Source organism: Lingula anatina, chromosome 5, assembly GCF_051362555.1.
Source record: "Lingula anatina isolate TDL-2025a chromosome 5, LinAna3.0, whole genome shotgun sequence".
Taxonomy (NCBI): domain Eukaryota; kingdom Metazoa; phylum Brachiopoda; class Lingulata; order Lingulida; family Lingulidae; genus Lingula; species Lingula anatina.
Window position 1 is genome coordinate 9,935,578 of NC_141771.1, and position 18,898 is coordinate 9,954,475.

An 18,898-nucleotide genomic window follows, 5' to 3' on the forward strand; every position below is an offset into this window, starting at 1 on the left:
TTTGCATGTTTTTTTACATCCTTGCACGCTACCGATTGCGCCGTGAGAGACCCGCCCACCCTCCGTACGTACGAGTTTCCTCTTATAGTGAACAAGCGCAATTTTCCAAAAATTACTTTTAGGTAAAAAGAATCCACCACTCGTCCTCTTAGGATTCGAACCCGTGTACAAGTACACCATTGTGTCTAAATCACCGCAGTTACCACGGAGCCACGGAACCTTCGTTATCAACGTATGATCAAATGGTGACTTTCTACCGTGTCACACAGAGTGTCAGTCTGGCTGGACATGTGAACATCTGCAATTGCAAACGTAAGCCCGAGTGCCGTTCGTATTGTATTTTTCAGCGCAACCAACGCCAGACCCCGAACATAGGCTTAACGTCAACGTAGAAGTTCCTGACGAACACGAGGCCCAGATTAAGAAACCAACACGGAGCTTTGCTAGGCAAATTACTTCTTATTACTTGGAATTTGTTGCATGTTGAGATTTAGTTTGCCTTCAACTATGACGCTAAACAGTACCATGGGACGGTTCAAGTATTCGCGTCACCATTAAATGAGGGAATCGCTGAAAAATGTTTTCAATTTCTCTATGCTGGTGTGCTTTCCATCCAAGCAATTGCGGCGATGCGACTTTTGAGAAAAACATATTTGGAAAATAATTCCTCCAAGAAGATTCCATTTTTTAAGCTGAACGTGGTTTAAAGGTGGCAGGAAGCGGTGCTTTACTGGGAAAGTTAACGAATCAATTCAAGTTTGGTCACTTTGATTGATAAGCCTGCCCAAAACGTTTCCAGTTAGACAATTTCAGATGCTTTTTTTTTTTTTTTTTTTTTTTTTTTTTTTTTTTTTTTTTCCACCTAGTTTACGTTTGACTTCACCTCTAACGTTCTAGGGCACGGTGAGAGCCAAAGCGGTTCAAGCCTTGGCGGTTTTAGATTTGAGTAGTCTTTACCATTTCAAAGGGCGGCTGTTGCCCTGGGCTCTACATGACCACATGAACAGTCTTGATAAGCAGGACCCAAGAGGTACGGCATAAAATACAAAAATTGTGATAAGGTAAACCAATCGCGGCGACGAAATGAATAAAGAATTTCCGATATTTAATGCAAAAGGTAAATTTGCCGGGACTCACGAGAGGCTGCACTCGTTTTCCCTGACTGGCCGTTTCTCTGGCCAGCTGGTTGTTGTGTTGAAGTGACATGTCTCATCCGGGACTCGAACTCGTGACCTTGCGTTACCATGGTTGGTGATTGCTTTGCATGTTTTTTTACATCCTTGCACGCTACCGATTGCGCCGTGAGAGACCCGCCCACCCTCCGTACGTACGAGTTTCCTCTTATAGTGAACAAGCGCAATTTTCCAAAAATTACTTTTAGGTAAAAAGAATCCACCACTCGTCCTCTTAGGATTCGAACCCGTGTACAAGTACACCATTGTGTCTAAATCACCGCAGTTACCACGGCGCCACGGAACCTTCGTTACCAACGTATGATCAAATGGTGACTTTCTACCGTGTCACACAGAGTGTCAGTCTGGCTGGACATGTGAACATCTGCAATTGCAAACGAAAGCCCGAGTGCCGTTCGTATTGTATATTTCAGCGCAACCAACGCCAGACCCCGAACATAGGCTTAACGTCAACGTAGAAGTTCCTGACGTACACGAGGCCCAGATTAAGAAACCAACACGGAGCTTTGCTAGGCAAATTACTTCTTATTACTTGGAATTTGTTGCATGTTGAGATTTAGTTTGCCTTCAACTATGACGCTAAACAGTACCATGGGACGGTTCAAGTATTCGCGTCGCCATTAAATGAGGGAATCGCTGAAAAATGTTTTCAATTTCTCTATGCTGGTGTGCTTTCCATCCAAGCAAATGCCGCAGGGTTCTCCTTCTAGCACATATGGTACGTCCTTTAGGTCGCCCCCCCTTCCCCCAGGTTACCTCACATCTTTTTTGTTTTATTATTATTATTATTATTATTATTATTATTATTATTATTATTATTATTATTATTAAAACGTGATGCTTGTTTGTATCGCACAAGCCGCATTCTTTAGAGGCTCAGACACGCTCACTCACTCTCACTCGTGCACCCAAACATCACAGAAATAGAATAATGGTAGCTTCTAATCACGACAATGATGTGATACGCTGCCCACAATTATGGCAAAGTTATGCGTAACACTGGTGCACATTACGCCGAGCTTGTGACAACTTAAACAAATTATTTCGGCCACTCTCACGCCGATTCCATTTTAAATTTATACATCGGATTAATGAACTTTAAATGTTGCAGCTTTCTCGATTATAACATATTTGTGAGAGTGGGCTTAAATCCGTTCTTCAAGCTGTGGCAATCTCGGTGTATCAGGGGCACTAGATAGAATCAATAAGTGATAAGGGACGGCTCCCGTCTGCGCCACAATGCTGTGTAGCCATCGTAGGATGATTAAAACCTACACACCGGCATTGTATATAAAATAGCCATTGATGTCAATCTTTACATATCATTTCCAACTTGTCTCTCTATCACGATAAACCGAGGGTATTGAATAGATCGTTTAGCGTATAGAGAGCTCCGAATATCTGGTTGTTTTGGAGAGCAACGTTTATCATCGTTTTGTAGATTGCCAATGTTTAATTAAAGTATTACTGGTACTATGTTCTATCTCTGTACGTGAAATTGATGTATCTGAATTGTTCCTAAATGCGATATATGTATTAGTAACTTGGCGGGAACGGCTCGTGCGAAAGATGCATGCGACACTTGCGCGGCACGCGTTCTGCATATTGTTTTATCTGTGTTCACACGCCGAAGGTGAGTAGATTTCTACCCTCCGAGTATCTGTACATTATAAGCAGAGACATTGCCATTTAAGCAATGTAAACTTTTTTTAAAAAGACAAATAAGAACCTGAGTAAAACCTGAATTGTACGATGTGCCGCCTAACCTTTCTCCGACCTCAATGAAAAATAATGTCTTCTCAGAGAGGGAAGTCATAGGGGCCATTTTGACTTCTTTTCGTTTAATTGTGTTTCCACATTCGACTTACAGCGCAGCGCGTGCGACTCATGAAAGGTTCAACAGTGTCAGAGATGGAGGGAAGAGTGGAGGTGTTTCACAACGGAGTGTGGGGCACCGTATGTGACGACGGACTGGAGTCTTCCAACGCTTCCAGTGACGTCATATGTCGGCAGCTAGGGTACAGGTGAGCCCCCCCCCCCCCCCCCCCCCCCACTCTCTCTCTCTCATGTATATTCCCAAGTGATTTTCATTTCATTTTGTTAAATGCAGCAGAAAATTATATGTACAAATAAGGAGGTGGCGAAGTGTGCAACTTGCCCCTATTTAGTACTACAACTGACATGTCTACGGGTTTGCTTTGACATTTTTTTTTATTTTGCGTAATCTATCAGTTATTATTTTAATTAATCAAACTCTTTTTTGTTAATATATAAACTCAATAAGCATATCCTCTGATACGTAAATGTGCAGGCCTTTAAAAGAAGCAAAATATCATACGTATTTAACCAGCAGGTAAGGGGCTATCGCTGTGTGTGATATGCCCCTGAGAAACAACAGGAAAGAATAAATGAATGAATGCAAGGAAAATATGCGCCATGGTAAACAGTTGTAGCTCAGGCCCGTAGCCAGCAATTTCAAAAGGGGGTTTCTTTTTCTGAAAAAGTGGACCTTTTCCCATAAAAACTTCATGTACCTAGATCAAATTTTACCCAGAGTGGACTTTTTCCCAGCAAAATGGGCGGTTCTTTCGAACCACCCAAACCCCCCCTGGCTACTGGCCTGTAGCTTCTTGTCACAGTAATACATACATGTATCATTCGTTATCTGGCCAGGGTACCGCGTCCTGTTATCTGCAGCCATTGTTTGTATCGTGACGTAATGCATTGTAGCAAGTGTCATAACTTTACGTCACGTATTAGCGGTGACCAAAATTAAAGATATACTACCTTCGCGGTACAGATTTTCTGTACCCACGTATCCTGTAGAACTATGATACAAACCACTTAAATAAATGTATAATGTTGACATTTTCTTTTGAAATGCATATAAAGACATGGCGGTCTAAGTGACTGAAGAGTCATTTAGAATTACATGTAGCCTATATCATTCAGGGGCGGATTTAGGGCGTCTTCTGAGTCTTCCGGAAGACGGTCAGATTTTCAAGTTTACATTGACGGGTATCTAATTTTTTTCTGTCGGAAGACGGTCAAAAATGGAGGATGGATCAACAAAGATAAGTTGGAAGACTGTCAGAAAATATCTGTGGATCCGCCCCGTCATTCAATTAAAAATGGCATTAATTAGTGCTTTCAGCTGCCATAATTGTTTTGTTTTTCTAGTTGGCAAAATCGTTTTTGAAAAACGGTACTTGAAATTAGCCACAAAAATTTGATTCAGCGAAATAATACTGGACAGAATACTAGTACCTGTGTTTTTTTCTGTTTGTGGGTTTTGTTATGTGTGCCTTACAAATTAAAGACTTTGACATACGTTCCAGGAGTGGCATGTTCATACCTAATACTCCTAGTCTGTTCGGTCAAGGTAGTGGTCAAATCCTTCTTGACCAGTTAAGCTGCAAGGGCAACGAACTGGCGCTGGACAACTGCAGCCACTCTGGGTGGGGCCAGCACAACTGTGCCCACGACGAGGATGCCGGTGTACGGTGCTTTGGTACGTGTGAAGAAATAAAAGTGGTTATTTGGAATTAATTTTACTTTTGAATTACTTTTAAAACTTATTTGGGCCAGTTTCCATTTCTGAAAACAATTTAAACTAGATGTGCATAAATATGATGTTTGATTTTATGTAACAGGTGCTTTGGTAAGTGAGAACAAGTTAAGTTGGTTATTTGTAATAACTTTTAAAATTTATTTTGGGTGTTTTATTTAATATAACAGGAAAACAAGAAGTTTCTGTTCGATTAAAAGACGCTGCGGTTATCCCGTCAGATAGTGCTAAATTTGCCTCGACGGTCCAGGGTCGAGTTGAAGTTTTGTACAATGGCATTTGGGGAGACATCTGCGCCGATAGCTGGGACGAAAAAGACGCAAAGACTGTATGCAGAATCTTGGGACTTGGGTAACTGTCTTTAAAAATCAACCCCATGTCTCTAACGAAATATGATAAGAAAATCCAATGTGTCTGATGTAATCGCTCGACAGGTGGTTGGCGTGTAGTATTTCTTCATTTTTTAGAGATGTTGGCCACGGAATTGCTCTCTTTGCTGTAATCTGCATTCATCTTATTCACAATATCTACATAGATCTACATAATAAGCGATACATTATTTAACACAGAAATGTCCACCAATTTTATCGAAAAATTTTATTATTTTTTCACTTTATTCAGGCCAAAAACTACACACAAACTACAGAAACAGTGGGTATATTTCAATCCACCATGAACTGAGTCGCCACATTAACTATTGACAAACACTTTTTTCATTAGAATAATTTAATTATAGCGGCTCAAGCATACAAGCAGTTGCCATTGAGCACGTGACGTCATCTCTCCTCTGGCTCACAGACGTGGAGTGCTTTGGCACGGAGCGCAGCCTAGACGAGTGTCGACACAGCGGTTGGGGCAACACGGCCACCTGTACTGGAGGGACAGTGGCAGGGGTTAAATTTACAGGTACATAAACTCTGAGGGGAGTTTCAACTCCTCGCATGATAGAATGATATCGTATTACTCAAGGCTAAATAATGGCGAGAGAAAATAATTAATGCATTTTGTTGTGGGCGACCAATATTTAAAAATCCATGCAAAAAATAAAATTAAATGGATGAATATGGAGTAGACAGTGAACATTATGGGCATAGAATTAATCACAAGATTTGCTCTGTTAAATATTTCGGAACACACTATGACTTAAAACTGAAATCTGCATCTTTAGGTTTTCTTTTAATTGCTTCTACAGTTTTCATATTTTTAATTTGCCTTTTTCTGTCTCGTGCAGTAGCAAATGGGTTCACCACAACGCCTTATTCTATCAGGACACCAACCGTAAACGCTAGTACGGCCAAACATGTGGCGCCACCTCACGACAAGATGGAGAAAAATATCACCTCCTCTGGCAACAGTAATTCAGTAATGAGTACGTAGTTGAAAGTTGGTACTGTATAGTTGCGCCTGAGACAATACAAATAGAGAGCAATAAATAATTTACTTCTGTCCTTCCTTTCAGTAGATATTCATGTAATTTGGCACAGTCAAATGTTGCAGTAAACTTGGGGAGTTTTGCCTTTCCCAAATATACATCTCAGTATCGTTAATGATATATAAATTAGAAAAAAAAGATGACCAAGGCTAGTGACTGTCGTCATTTTCGTATCATTTACTTTTCAGCGCCGTCTGTATACGTGTTTGTAGCAGGAAGCGCTGCCGTCTTCTTCCTCGTTCTCTCCGTTATGTTTGGATTTTGTTATGTGAAATTAAAACGCAGGTCTGTAGGGAAGTCAGTTTGTATTATATTTCAGACAATAACCTTAGCGAATACAGTTGCTTAGGTCAAATTATTATAATGATTTGCTCAAATTCAGCAGGGGTTGTGTTTTACGTCCACACAAACTTCCGTTTAAACATTAAAATAATTGAACGCAGATGGCAAAGGAATAGCCCCATTTTGTTTAGAAAAAGCTCCACCAACACCCGTAAAACCTCTATATTTCAACACACTATATTTATTCACCCATGTTTATTTTAATTCTCTCAGGTCGGGAGTTTTGCCTATGACACCCGTCAAAATGGAGCACAAAAAGATTGGATTCATCAAACAAAATTCTTTTGACAGTACAAGCAATCTTCTCAACGCGTCTAAAATATCTATCGTCACAGACGTAAGCAAACAGCTAGAAGATGCAAGCATAAACGACAACAACGAGTGGCCACGAGGAGTTCAAATTCGCGCCAAGTTGCCACAGCAACAACAGGAGATACCACAAGGTACCTTGGGAACAAAGTCACATGGTCTTCAGGAAGCCATTTCAATGAGCAATCTAAGCGTTCAATCTGGAACAATGAAGCCTATAGGCATTGCGAGCGCGTCTCCGAGAAACACCCTTCAGAGAACCGGCGACAACGACAGCAGTGACCATCCTGTGATAAATGAGGCGACGTCACGGTATTCCCAAGACGTGCAGCTTCGAAGAACAAATGCCTCCCCCGGTCTTAGAGCAACGCTTATCCGCGAACCAAACGCGCCTCCGAAAGACAATCCCTTCCAAACTTACAGCAATCTTGTAGAGTTAGGCCTACAACAAGCACATAGCACTGACAGCCTAACTCGGGATAAGCAGAATGAATTAGTGTATTCGTACGCTGTACCTGCGGAGGTGAAATCACAGCCTCCTCACTTAGCATCTCTTCCACGAAGACAAGATACAGTTGACAGCAAGGGCTACCTCCAGTTTCACCCAGGTCACGCGAGTTATCTCGAGATTATGGAACAACCACCCCGGAGTGCCTCGCCTATCAGTTTCACTGATACATTTATTTCTGATAGTTTTGATGATGATGATATTGGCTATGAACCGTGTCCTGGTGGTCAAAGGGATTATCCGCTGCATAATCCAGTGCAGTACGTCAACTCTGGATTTGTCTCTGACACCGCTGTTTAAGTCGTTAAAACATTGCAAGTTAATATTCTACTTACGATTCCAATTTTTACGATCAGGTGCTCCATAAAACAACTTGCAAACATGGGCTGAACATTACAGGTTTTCCAGACAAAATCTGTAACCAAAAAAGTGCACCTGTGTCAGTGTCTGTACATAAACCCGTAGCCTTGGTGTCAACAGATATCAGCATTGGTCCCTAATTAATCATAACTGATAAAAAGGTTTGAAAATAGTTATATCAGTAACTGGTGGGGGTTGGCATGGTTGGGGTTGCGAGTTGGAGGGCGAGGAAAAGAATCAACAAACCGGAGAACGGTGGACAGATCTGGCACGGCCCGCGCATCTAAAAGTCCATTATTTTTTAAAAAAAGCAAAGCATTGTCCACTTTTTTGCCTTGAATCACCCTTACGTGCCATGGTTTCATCTATCAGTATAGTTAACTTTATCAGGGTTGCGAAATCTCCAGGCAAAGCCCCGTGTTGGCCTGACTCAACATTGTGCGCACCATTTTATGATTTTTTATTGTCTTTTTCATGGTTTTTACTGGCTAGCTAGATTGTGTGTGCGGCGTTCATGCTTGAGGAATGTACGTGTGTAGGCGTAGAGTGTGTGCAATGCTCCTATGCGAAGGTGATATGACCGCTATCATTGAAGAATCGGATTTAAACTGAAACTTTTATATTAACTGAAAGCTTGAAGCACAGCTTATGTTATGCTTTGCATTCTAAGCAACAAAATCGAAAGGAAACAGGAGTTTATGAATTTCCATAAAGATAAACAGATTTGTTAATAATATATGTGTAATTGCTAGGACGCATTGAAGTATACGTTATTTCTAGTGACCTATTCTTCTTTCATTGTATGCATCGGATACACAAATGGCTTTCGAATGAATGGGAATAATGAATAGCGTGTTTTTTTTACGTATGATGTAAGCTTCTCTATATCATTTTATCATTTAGTGTGGATAGTAAGCCAAAATAATGTGCGTATGAGTAAGATAAAATGACAAAAAAAAAAAAAAAAAAAAAGAGAAGTGAAAAAGTGTGATGTGTGCAATCAGGACTTAGAATAGAAATAAAAAGGTAAATGTTCGTGTTTTCACAATTTCTGAAATTTGCTAAGAGAAATTTTATAATAAAAAATACAAAAAGATATCTGCTTTGCATTAGTTTCTTCATACATGTTTCTGAATTTTAGAAAAATGTGAACAACTATCGTGGGAACAGATTTAATCGGCCGGAGTTCGGAGACCACTTTCAAATTTAAATGAACAATCTCGAGCTTATGGGAAATGTTTATGTTTGTTCCTCGGTATCAGATCCTTTCAGCTAATTATTTTGGCCAAAAGTAATTGAAAAAACTTTTCTTGCTATTTCTTGCTCTGCACTTCCTATACAAAGGTTGTTACCACATCCTCTCTTCAAAAATGAAATGGCGGCTTCAGGACTTCCTCCTTACCAAAATTGATTCATATTTTTCAAATTTTTGTAATTGTTCCACATTTTCCAAAATATCTTCGCGGGGGAGGGAGGGCGGCAAATCGCTTGTCACGTAAACTGAACCTTCATCCGTATACACAATACAAAGTAAATTGCAAAGCACTTACTTTTTCGCGGAAGCAATTCAATAGCCAACACCTGAAACTTACCAAAAAATACTCAAACAATTCATTTTGCATAGGATATTGAGCTTTACTGACTTAATCCAGTAATAATACAGCACGCGTTCCTATCAAAATTTAACAAATTGTGACATTATTGTGAGAGGGGATCAACAGCTTGTTAACACACTGAGGTAGCACTGAGGGTTTGCGTCTTGATTACCCTACAGTTATTAGTACATATTCGTTGTATTTACAATTTTCTAATTGTATTAGTAAACTCAGGATGCATTATTAAATTAATTCTAATATACGTTTTTAAGTATAATTTACAGTAATATGATAACGTATAAAATGAATCCAATTATTTAATGAACTTGTTACATATAAACATGTTTGTTGACCTTTAATATATATATATATATATATATATATATATATATATATATATATATATATATATATATATATGCAGGCAATCAGTTGGCTTTTGTGGAAAAAAAACTGCCTATTCATGCATCTGTAGGGTGGGAAAATTTGCAAACTATAGTTCATGGTGAAAAATAGGTCAAAGGTCAATTTCAAAGTAAAAGTTTCCCAGTATATAACTTCCTATTCAAGATCAATAGCAACTATTGCCAGTTTTGGAGATATAAGGGAGGGATTTTTTTTTAGTGCAGTTCATTATGAAAAGTAGGTCACAGATCAATTTGAAGGTCAGAGTTAGACTGCCAGTGAAAAGAAGGTCAAAGGCTAATTTCCAAGTTACAGTAAGACCCCATTTCCACAGATTATAGATCGATCTATCCCCATGGGGAGTCTCACTAGATTACTGTCAGCATAGCTGGCTTAAATGCCTGTCCTGCCTACTAAAAGCTGTAAGGGAATAATTAAATTCCGTGTGCGGTCGGCTAACTGCAGGGAGTTAGGTCGATCAAGTAAGATCGATCTTAATCTCTGGGAATGCGCTCTAAGATTGTCAGTATATCACTTCCTATTCAAGTTCAATGGTAACTATGGGTGTATCTCTGCTAGTTTTGATGATATAATTAAGGACTGGAAAACTTGCAAAGTGAAGTTCATCATGAAAAGTAGGTCAAAGGTCAATATCAAGGTCACAGTTAGATTGCTAGTTAATGACTTTCTATTCAAATTCTATGGGCGTATCTCTGCTAATTTTGGGAGTGTTTTTTCATTTTATGTTAACTACTGAATATTGCATTGTTGTACTATTTAATAAAGTGCAACTCCTAAACCGTATGGAAAATAAGAAAATGGACACCACCTCCAGTATTGTGCTTGACAAGCTGTACTAAATGCAAAAAACAAGACGTCTCTAGTGTAAACAGTTCCACAATTACAGAGTTTTTAGTTTCGGCATCAAATGACTGCTTCTCCGGTGAAAATGCACCGATTGACCCCATGAAGATGAAGGGAGTCCCTAAATAGTAGTCCCCACTGTAATATGAAAGCTTAGGTCTGTGTAGTTTCTGAAAATTGGCACAAACAATTCTTTTTGGGTGCATTTCAGTGAGCGTCACACCCAGACCAATGCACTAACTGAGACAAAAATACCAGGGGGTTCAAGTTGAGATTATATGTGACCTAAATCCAAGAGATGGGGACACAGGTCCCTGCGGTCTAGGAGGAGAAGCGGTAACGGTGACTTGTTTCCGGCGCCCGACTGCGGAGCCGCAGGAGCCGGCGGAGCCGCAGGAGCCGGCGGAGCTGTACGAGACGGGCCGGGACTAAAACCATGAGTACCGCCAGCGTATACGCTGGTGGTACTAATTAACACCTCATTTGGGCTTATATGCGACCATAAATAATATTAATAATAATAATTATAATAGGTCTATCAATTACAAAAAATGCGCTATTATAAATCCTTCATATATCTGCACCTTAGGCAACTTCCTGACGCTTAAAGCTTTCACAAATTAATGTCAAACCAATATTTTCACCAAATATTCACACTTCCATATGCATAGCATTATCCCTTGGAATACACAAATCAAAGATCAGCCTATACGTAGATATCAGCAGTATATTAACTCAGCAGCATATTAACCTAATAAATTATGAGATCCAGACTGATTTTGGTCAGCTTACTAACTAGATGATTGAAATAGATACTTGGATCAAATCTGATCAGCCAATATGAATATTAACACTCCTGACGGCAAGCTAGTGTGAGTGGTGAAACGTAATCGGTAAGTATCACGATGTAAATTCTGAACGGTGTGTGCGTTCGCGCGGGCGTGTGAGTTTGTGTTTGCAGCATGTTCCATGCCATCATGTAAAGTGTGTGTATGCGTGAAAGTGATAGGATTACATGTATTTGTGAGTTTTCATCCAGTGAGCACAGCAGTGTCCACACCAGTGTAGGGAAGGGGAGCATCAGAATTTGGCACGATTTCAGATAAACGATAAAATTCCATACTCAAATATTGTTATCAGTCATTACAAAATGCTGACATTTTCAACTGCATGTGCTTAATGCATTCAATGATTTAAGAAAAGCCCTAAATTTCAATATTTGCCTGGCAATTAAAATTTGCATGTAAAGGCTAAACAGAATCGTCTAGGAGTCGTATTTCACAAATAAAATGACAATATCAAATATATGAGAACAAGTTAACTACTACAAAAAGCCCTTAAATAAGAACACATCCTATATAAGCAGACATGACATAAGGCTATCCAGACTTTCAAAGTTAAGCAGAGATATATGATATAATCAGCAAGAACGATTGTAAATAAATACAGCAGCTGATTTCCAATCAACTCTGAAATTCAGGATACTGACACATGCCTAACAAATTACCAATAGCAAAATGATAACGGCCTTTCACAGACAGCATGTAGCAATAGGTATGTAGTAGTATTATGACCAGGCAATCAGGCTGAGTAAGATATGATAATGTAAGATATAGTCATACCTGGAGTATGAAGCCAGACAGTGAGAGGTCTGGCAGCACAACCTGGTATTCAGTGGCCATAATCATGCACATAGCAATAATATCTAATCTGTGATGATTAGTATACCTGAAAATGCGTCCCAGTGTATGCATATGTGTGTGCATGCTTATAAAGGGATTAACCTTTTTTTGTCACCGTTTTGTGCATATCTATTGCCCATGCCTGTGTAACTATTCTTAATTACTCACTAAATTTTTAATATTTTTATCTGCCCATTTTTCAGCTGTTTTGTATTTAAAACATTAGGCACAGGTCAAATATAAGGCTTATGCTAATTAATAAATTTCCTAGGACCATTTGGCACCAGTAATTTGGCCCCTGTTACTTTAAACATTACAGCATTACAAAACGAGCAGAGATCACAGAGAGCATTATCCATGGAAGAGTAAGAAAAATTTGAGGTTTGACCTCTGCCATTAATTTATCGGTTGTAGCAAAAATACTTATCCTATCATAAAAATTTACTATGTAAGAAATAAAAAAAAAAATTGACATAGGGACCATTCACAATGAATTTTGTAGACCTAGCTAATGCGCACCAACTCCTCTGGAATTCTTGCCGAATGCAATCAGATTAACAAATTAACTTGAATCCACTTGAGTAGAAAACAGAGATACAAGTACATTGTGAACGGTTCATAATTTTTATCTTAACCATATTTACACTAACTTGATCTATGATGTAACGTAATAGCCTAATAGTGGGTTCATGTGCTGTACACTCACCCTTGAGCAAAAACACAATTGTGACTCTCTCCGCACAGCAGCCTCAGTTTCATTACAATGGTGACTGTGGCGTTTTCATAGAGAAAACATTCACATGTGTGTCTGTGAATTTTACCCATATCCCAATGGTGGGTTTAAGTTTTTGAACAGTCTTACCCCAAACATTATCAAATCCATTGATTCTATTCAGCATCAAACAATAAGAACAAAAAGCTTTTAGCTGTTTAAGGCCCTATTCACAATGAATGGCACACTTTCCAGTGGTTTTAAAATATGAATTACCTAGACAGAGCACCAGCAATCAACATGGCTGGGTACTCTGGATTAATTTATATTGGTAAATTAGAGCCCATGAAAGAGAGTAAAATGCCCATAGCGTAATAACATGTTTAGACCAAGAAAAACTGGGACTATACAGAAAACTGTACTGCTTGATGTGAAATGGGCATTTGGGAGGTGGAATTCAGTTGTTGGTAGCTGGCCTGAGTAGCATTTGGAAACAGAGTAGGGGGAGAGGCAAAGAGGGAGGGGGATAAAATGGCTCCTACACCCCTGAGCTCACATGCTCCACTGAAACATAAGTGTGGATGCTGGTTGTGTCTCCGTCATCTTTGGTCGACTTTTTCTTCACCTCTAACTCGGTGTCACTGTGGGCACCGTCGCTTTCAAAGTCATCATCATAGCCACCATTGTTATCATCAGCTTCAGTCTGGGGCTGTGCACTCGCTGGGCGGGGCTTCGTTTCTGAGGTAATGGATGCATTGTCACGGCTACTAGTTTGAGAGGTTTTAATAGTTTCTGGTGACTTCTTTTGCTCCTTCTCATTTTCCTCTTCAAAGTCATCATCCAAGTCTTCATAAGTTTCATCCTCCTTTTTCTTCTCTGTCTGACCTTGCCCTTCACCTTCATCCTCAAAGTCATCATCATAATCATCATCTTCCTTGGTCTTTTCACCTTTTTCAAGGGTTTTCTCCTCCTTTTCACTGTGAGATGGTCTCTTATGGACAGGTTTTACACTACTAGCTGTAGAGGTTGGTCTGCTTCCTGCCGCACTTCCAGGTTTAGAAGGCACTTTGGCACTGTTGCTATGGACACTGGAAGGAGGTCGGCTGGTTTTCTGGTTATCACTCCTGTTGCTTGTTGCAGAGTTATTTCTGCTACCCACAGAACTCCTCTTGCTTGCAGCAGATGCACTCCTACTGTGTTGTGGACTCAAATTCTGAATGCTTCTCACACTTCCAGCAGAACTGAGCTTGCTGCGTAGCTGGGCACTTGCCTTCTCTTTGCTCCGGTTACTGGATGCTGAGCTCTTGCGACTGTGATAGGGGCTGACTTTGTTGTTGTTTATCTCCTGATGCACACTCATCTCAGATGGGGGACGAGATACATCCTTTGCTGACTTAATCACTTGTGTATTCTCTGAAGCTGGTTCAATGGACTTCTGTCTTTGCCCACTTTCACTGCTGTTAGCAGAATTCTTGCGGTGGACTTGCTCTTCTTGTTTCACACTATTTCTGTGGCTGCTTGCTGCTGAAGCGTGTCTTTCCTCACTCTGAGACACAGGAGCCTTGTCTTCCTTGCTTGAAGTTCTGCTGTGGTGACTCTTATTGGAGGCAATACTAGATGGTGGACGGCTGTTTTCTTTTTGAGGGGAGGTTGGCCTAACATCACCCTCCTCGTGTGCTCTTTGGTTTTCATTGCTTTTAGCAGATCCAGGTTTTTCTTTGCCCTTATCAGAGTTGGCCCCAAGACTATGTGTGTCCTCTTTTGCTTCACACGAGTCTGGTCTTCCGCTACTTTTGGCTGATTCTTTTCTCTGACTGGGAGGTCTAGAACCAGAATGTGGTCTGTCTCTGCTGCGAGCAGAATCTGAGCGGTTGCTTATCTTATCAGGAGACTGGTTCCGTTCACTAAGTACTTCTTCCTCCTTGATGGCAGGGGATCTCGGTCGGCCATGACTTGCTGCAGATTTAACTCGGCTACGAGCACTAGAATCGGAACTGTGTCGTGACCTGGCACTGTTGGTCTTAGAAGACACATTGCTGCCTATCCTTGACTCTGCCCTGGGTGGTGGTGAAGCTGGTGGACTATGTCTGTCTCCATAAGGAGTACTGGATCTTCTAGGCTCATCATCATCACAGGCCTCATCATACCTTCCAAGTCTTGCACTCTGGCGGTCCTCTGCTACGGATTCTTTGTCCTCATCTTCGTAAGTTCCTGTCATTTGCATTACCTCTTCATCCTCCTCCTCCTCCTCTGATGTGAAGTCGTTGTCTTCGTAGACGTAGTCAACGAGGTCTTCATCATCCTCATCCATTACAATACCACTGGTTTGATTTGTCCCATCATGGTCATCATCTTCATCATCTTCTTTGGTTGTGAGGGAGTGAAGAAGTCTAAGGAAATATAAGTGATTTAAAATAAGGAATTCAATATATTTGTTTTCATATCTGAATAAGAAGATGTAAGATATTTGAAAATTTAAAAAAAAAGTCTAAATCTAATTTCACTTAAGAATAATCAGTGCAAACTCTGTCTGTGGATAGTGTGTCATTGTTGCAATGTAGTGTTAACTATATTAAAATGACTTAAAAGTACCATTGCTAGGAAAAATAATAGTTTGGTTATTTTGAAACAGCTAAGGAGTATAAAAACTTTTAAGAAATTATTCTGAATGCTGTCATCTTATGGATTTATAATTATGGAAGGGGATATTGGAGGACATTTACTTCATATTCTCTGGAGCACGCTTGGGTGACTTTTTGGGGTAACTTCCATCAAGAGATCTATCAAAAGAAGACTCATTTCTCTCTGCTCTTGATTCCTCTTGATCCTTCTTTTGTTTTTCCTGTTGATATTTCTTTTGCTACAATAGATAGACAATTTTTCAAATATATGTAGCTTGTTTAATATTTATCTTTTCATTAAAATGAATTTATCTTAAAATTTGTATTTCGTTACAGTTTTCCAAGTCATATGATTTGACATTCAAATATATGACAATAGTTATGGGTCATATCATAAACACCAATTTGAAAAACATCCACTGTAAAGAAAATTGGACAAACCTCTTGTAACTTCTGTAATCTTGGTGACTTTTTAGCATTCCCTGTTCCAAGACCTAAATGTAAAAAGAAACAAAATTACTGAGAAGAATCTACATGACCATAAATACTTCAGTTTTAAGAAGCATTTGAAACTAAACATGCCATTAACTGACAATGAGGTTTTGTTTGTTTATTTAATATTTTTTTCTTATGCAATTGCTCTATATAACTAGAAGAAACTATTTTTTAAAAGAAAGTTATTGAAAATGAAATAAAGCCACATAAATTATTTAAAAAAAGAAAATCAATCTTGACCCTATTGAAACCCATGTAGGCACATACTATGGCAGTGTTTATATTATATATTAACTACCTTCTTTCAAATAGAACTGCACATAATTTTCAGACATCAGAGCTGCTCCCACATTCCTGCTGTAGTTTTGAACTTTCCCATTCTCCACTACATTCAGAGACTTCTTGGTAGACGGTCTGTACCTGTGGATCATATGCAGCTTGGCAACAGGTGTTTTTTCCTGAAAATAAAAATAATATATTATTACCCTGATGCTAAGCTCATCTTAATTTACATACTAAATGTTTGGCAAAAAAAAAACAAAAAAAAAACTGAAAGTGTTCAATGATTTACTAATGAAAACTATCAGTGAATAAAAATAGGAATAATGAGTAATGTGCATCTAAGGAGATTAAATAGGCTTGAAGGCAGGTATAGGAAGATATGCTGCAACAGTTACTTCAGGCTTAGGTATTTCAATCATCAAAAACAGGGTTTAATTCCCTTTAAAAAAGAGCATTGATTCTAAGTAAAATTCTGAATTAAGTTCTTGAGTTCAATGTACAAATACTTACAAAGACTTTGTTAGCATACTCTGTCAGTCTGTCTGCCTCTCTATTCAAGACAACTCTCCTGGAGTTTGGGTTCAAGTGGGGATGTATCACTTTGTCAGAGCTGAATAAAAAATAAACTTGAAGTTTTAAAATACAATGTGCAATTGACATCTGATCTGCTTTATAAAATCCTTTTCATTAGTTGAAGTCTTGCTTTAAGGGAAACATTTGACCCTAATTAATTCAAGTTTTCTTGCATAATAAACATGTTTTAGCAATTTTCTATTTGTCCACAGGGAAAATTGTCCCTCTTCCTAATAATCAAACTGCTACATCTATTACGTTTTAGCTGAATATACCCACTGTCGAAACTGAAATATATATAATGACACAATTTACAATGCTAAATTCATCAAGAAATTTACTTGCACAGGAAATAATGACAGGGTTGGCATTTATCAGCTTCAGAAATCCAGACAAACCTTTCAATTTGTTCTTCTTTAAATTTTTGCTTTCTGGCCTCTTTACTTGGCTGATCCAACTTTGTAGCATCCAGCACTCTGTACAGATAGTCATACTTGTGCTAAAGGAAAAAAAAAAGTTTTAAAAAATAATTTAATAACAGAACTAAACTCACACAAGGATATTTTTGGTCATACTGTTGAGCTATTTTGGTTGATTTGAAAATTTAAACTAAATCAATGATTACTTTGATGCTAAACAGTGAATTGCAAAATGTTTATGTTTTAGCCGAGTCAAATTACATGTTTATCATTTGTCTTACATATATATATACTGAGTGTACATATATATATACATGTATATATATATATATATATTTATATATATGCTAGACTAAGACCAACCTGCCATTACAAATTCAGTATAGAATTTACAATGACCATGTCACTGTAAATTCCTGACCCTTGAATATTTTTAACTAAATGTTATTTATACATTACAAATTGTTAGAAACAATGTTGCAGGATGATTTACATTCACTTGCTCTCATCTCCACATGCCCAGTGAACACTTACCATAGCTACTGTTGTTCTGTAATATCCTATGCCACTTGGATCAAACCTTTCAGCCCTTCTCTCATAGTTCATGTATGTTTCACTAAAATGATGTAAATTCAGTTGAGATAAAACAGTTCTCCCTAAGAATCATGCTTTATAAACTTATCAGCTTCATAAGTTTAGAATACCCCCCCCCCCCCACACACACACAGCTTAATATAATACATATCAAAACTTTGATTAAGCAATCAAAATTGAATGTTTTTGGTACTGAAGGTGTGCTCATTTATCAATTTTAAATTGTTGTAGCTCTTTAAAGAAAATAAAATACAGTGATATAAACCACTTACTACTTATTAAATTTGAAAATGAAAATCAAAAGGCATTTTACGGTGTTCCCTCAACTAGCATGTAAGTTCAATACAAAATGATACAATATCAACCACATTCATTCACTGTTCCTGCTAACATTATATAATACATGTATAATACAATAAACTTATACTAGTATAATGTTTTACTTACAAAAGTGCACAATGAATTCATATAAAAGAAAGCTAAACTTACAGTTTTTTAGACACCAATCTCGACACATCATCCACTGTTTTTTGCGCCTCCCTCTCCAAAAGGCGCTTTTCATGACTAGATTCAGTGGAAATGTAAGAATCTGAATCACTGGCACTTTGTGATACAACACTCATTTTTGCTCTTGTTTACCACACGGCGTCATATATAAAATGCGCTAAAATTAGATGTAAATGGTTAAGAGGCGTGAAAATCCGTTTGAAACGTGTAAAACTCCACCCATATGTAATACAGTGCGACTACATGCTAAATTCCGCAAAGTTTAGTACATATTCCAAGGAATACGCGTGCTGCTTATCAACAGGTGTCATTTTGACGCCATCTTGATGGATACCAAAGCACGTGATAGCAACACGAGATTCGGAAGTTAGAAACGTCAGTGTTAAGCTCAAATGATCTATTTGCGTGTTATCCTGTGAACACATGTAAAACATTAA

At 38.6% G+C, this 18,898-nt stretch overlaps 2 protein-coding genes across 2 annotated transcripts; one reads left to right on the forward strand and one right to left on the reverse strand.

The window, feature by feature from the left end:
- The first annotated feature begins 2,452 nt into the window (after positions 1 to 2,452).
- Positions 2,453 to 8,808, forward strand: LOC106150727 (uncharacterized). The gene is made up of 8 exons (XM_013523702.3): positions 2,453 to 2,826; positions 3,064 to 3,217; positions 4,532 to 4,704; positions 4,932 to 5,112; positions 5,498 to 5,667; positions 5,993 to 6,130; positions 6,382 to 6,478; positions 6,749 to 8,808. Exons 1-8 carry the CDS (start codon positions 2,763 to 2,765, stop codon positions 7,650 to 7,652), a joined length of 1,881 nt encoding a protein of 626 aa, XP_013379156.2. The 5' UTR covers positions 2,453 to 2,762; the 3' UTR covers positions 7,653 to 8,808.
- A 2,238-nt stretch (positions 8,809 to 11,046) lies between these two features.
- LOC106150746 (uncharacterized) lies at positions 11,047 to 18,816 on the reverse strand. Its single transcript, XM_013523729.3, has 8 exons — positions 18,444 to 18,816; positions 17,895 to 17,976; positions 17,340 to 17,440; positions 16,879 to 16,978; positions 16,385 to 16,544; positions 16,033 to 16,085; positions 15,694 to 15,830; positions 11,047 to 15,360 (listed from the first exon to the last, which is right to left on the reverse strand). The coding sequence occupies exons 1-8, from the start codon at positions 18,575 to 18,577 to the stop codon at positions 13,509 to 13,511; spliced, it is 2,619 nt and encodes an 872-aa protein (XP_013379183.2). The 5' UTR covers positions 18,578 to 18,816; the 3' UTR covers positions 11,047 to 13,508.
- Between the last annotated feature and the right edge of the window lie 82 nt (positions 18,817 to 18,898).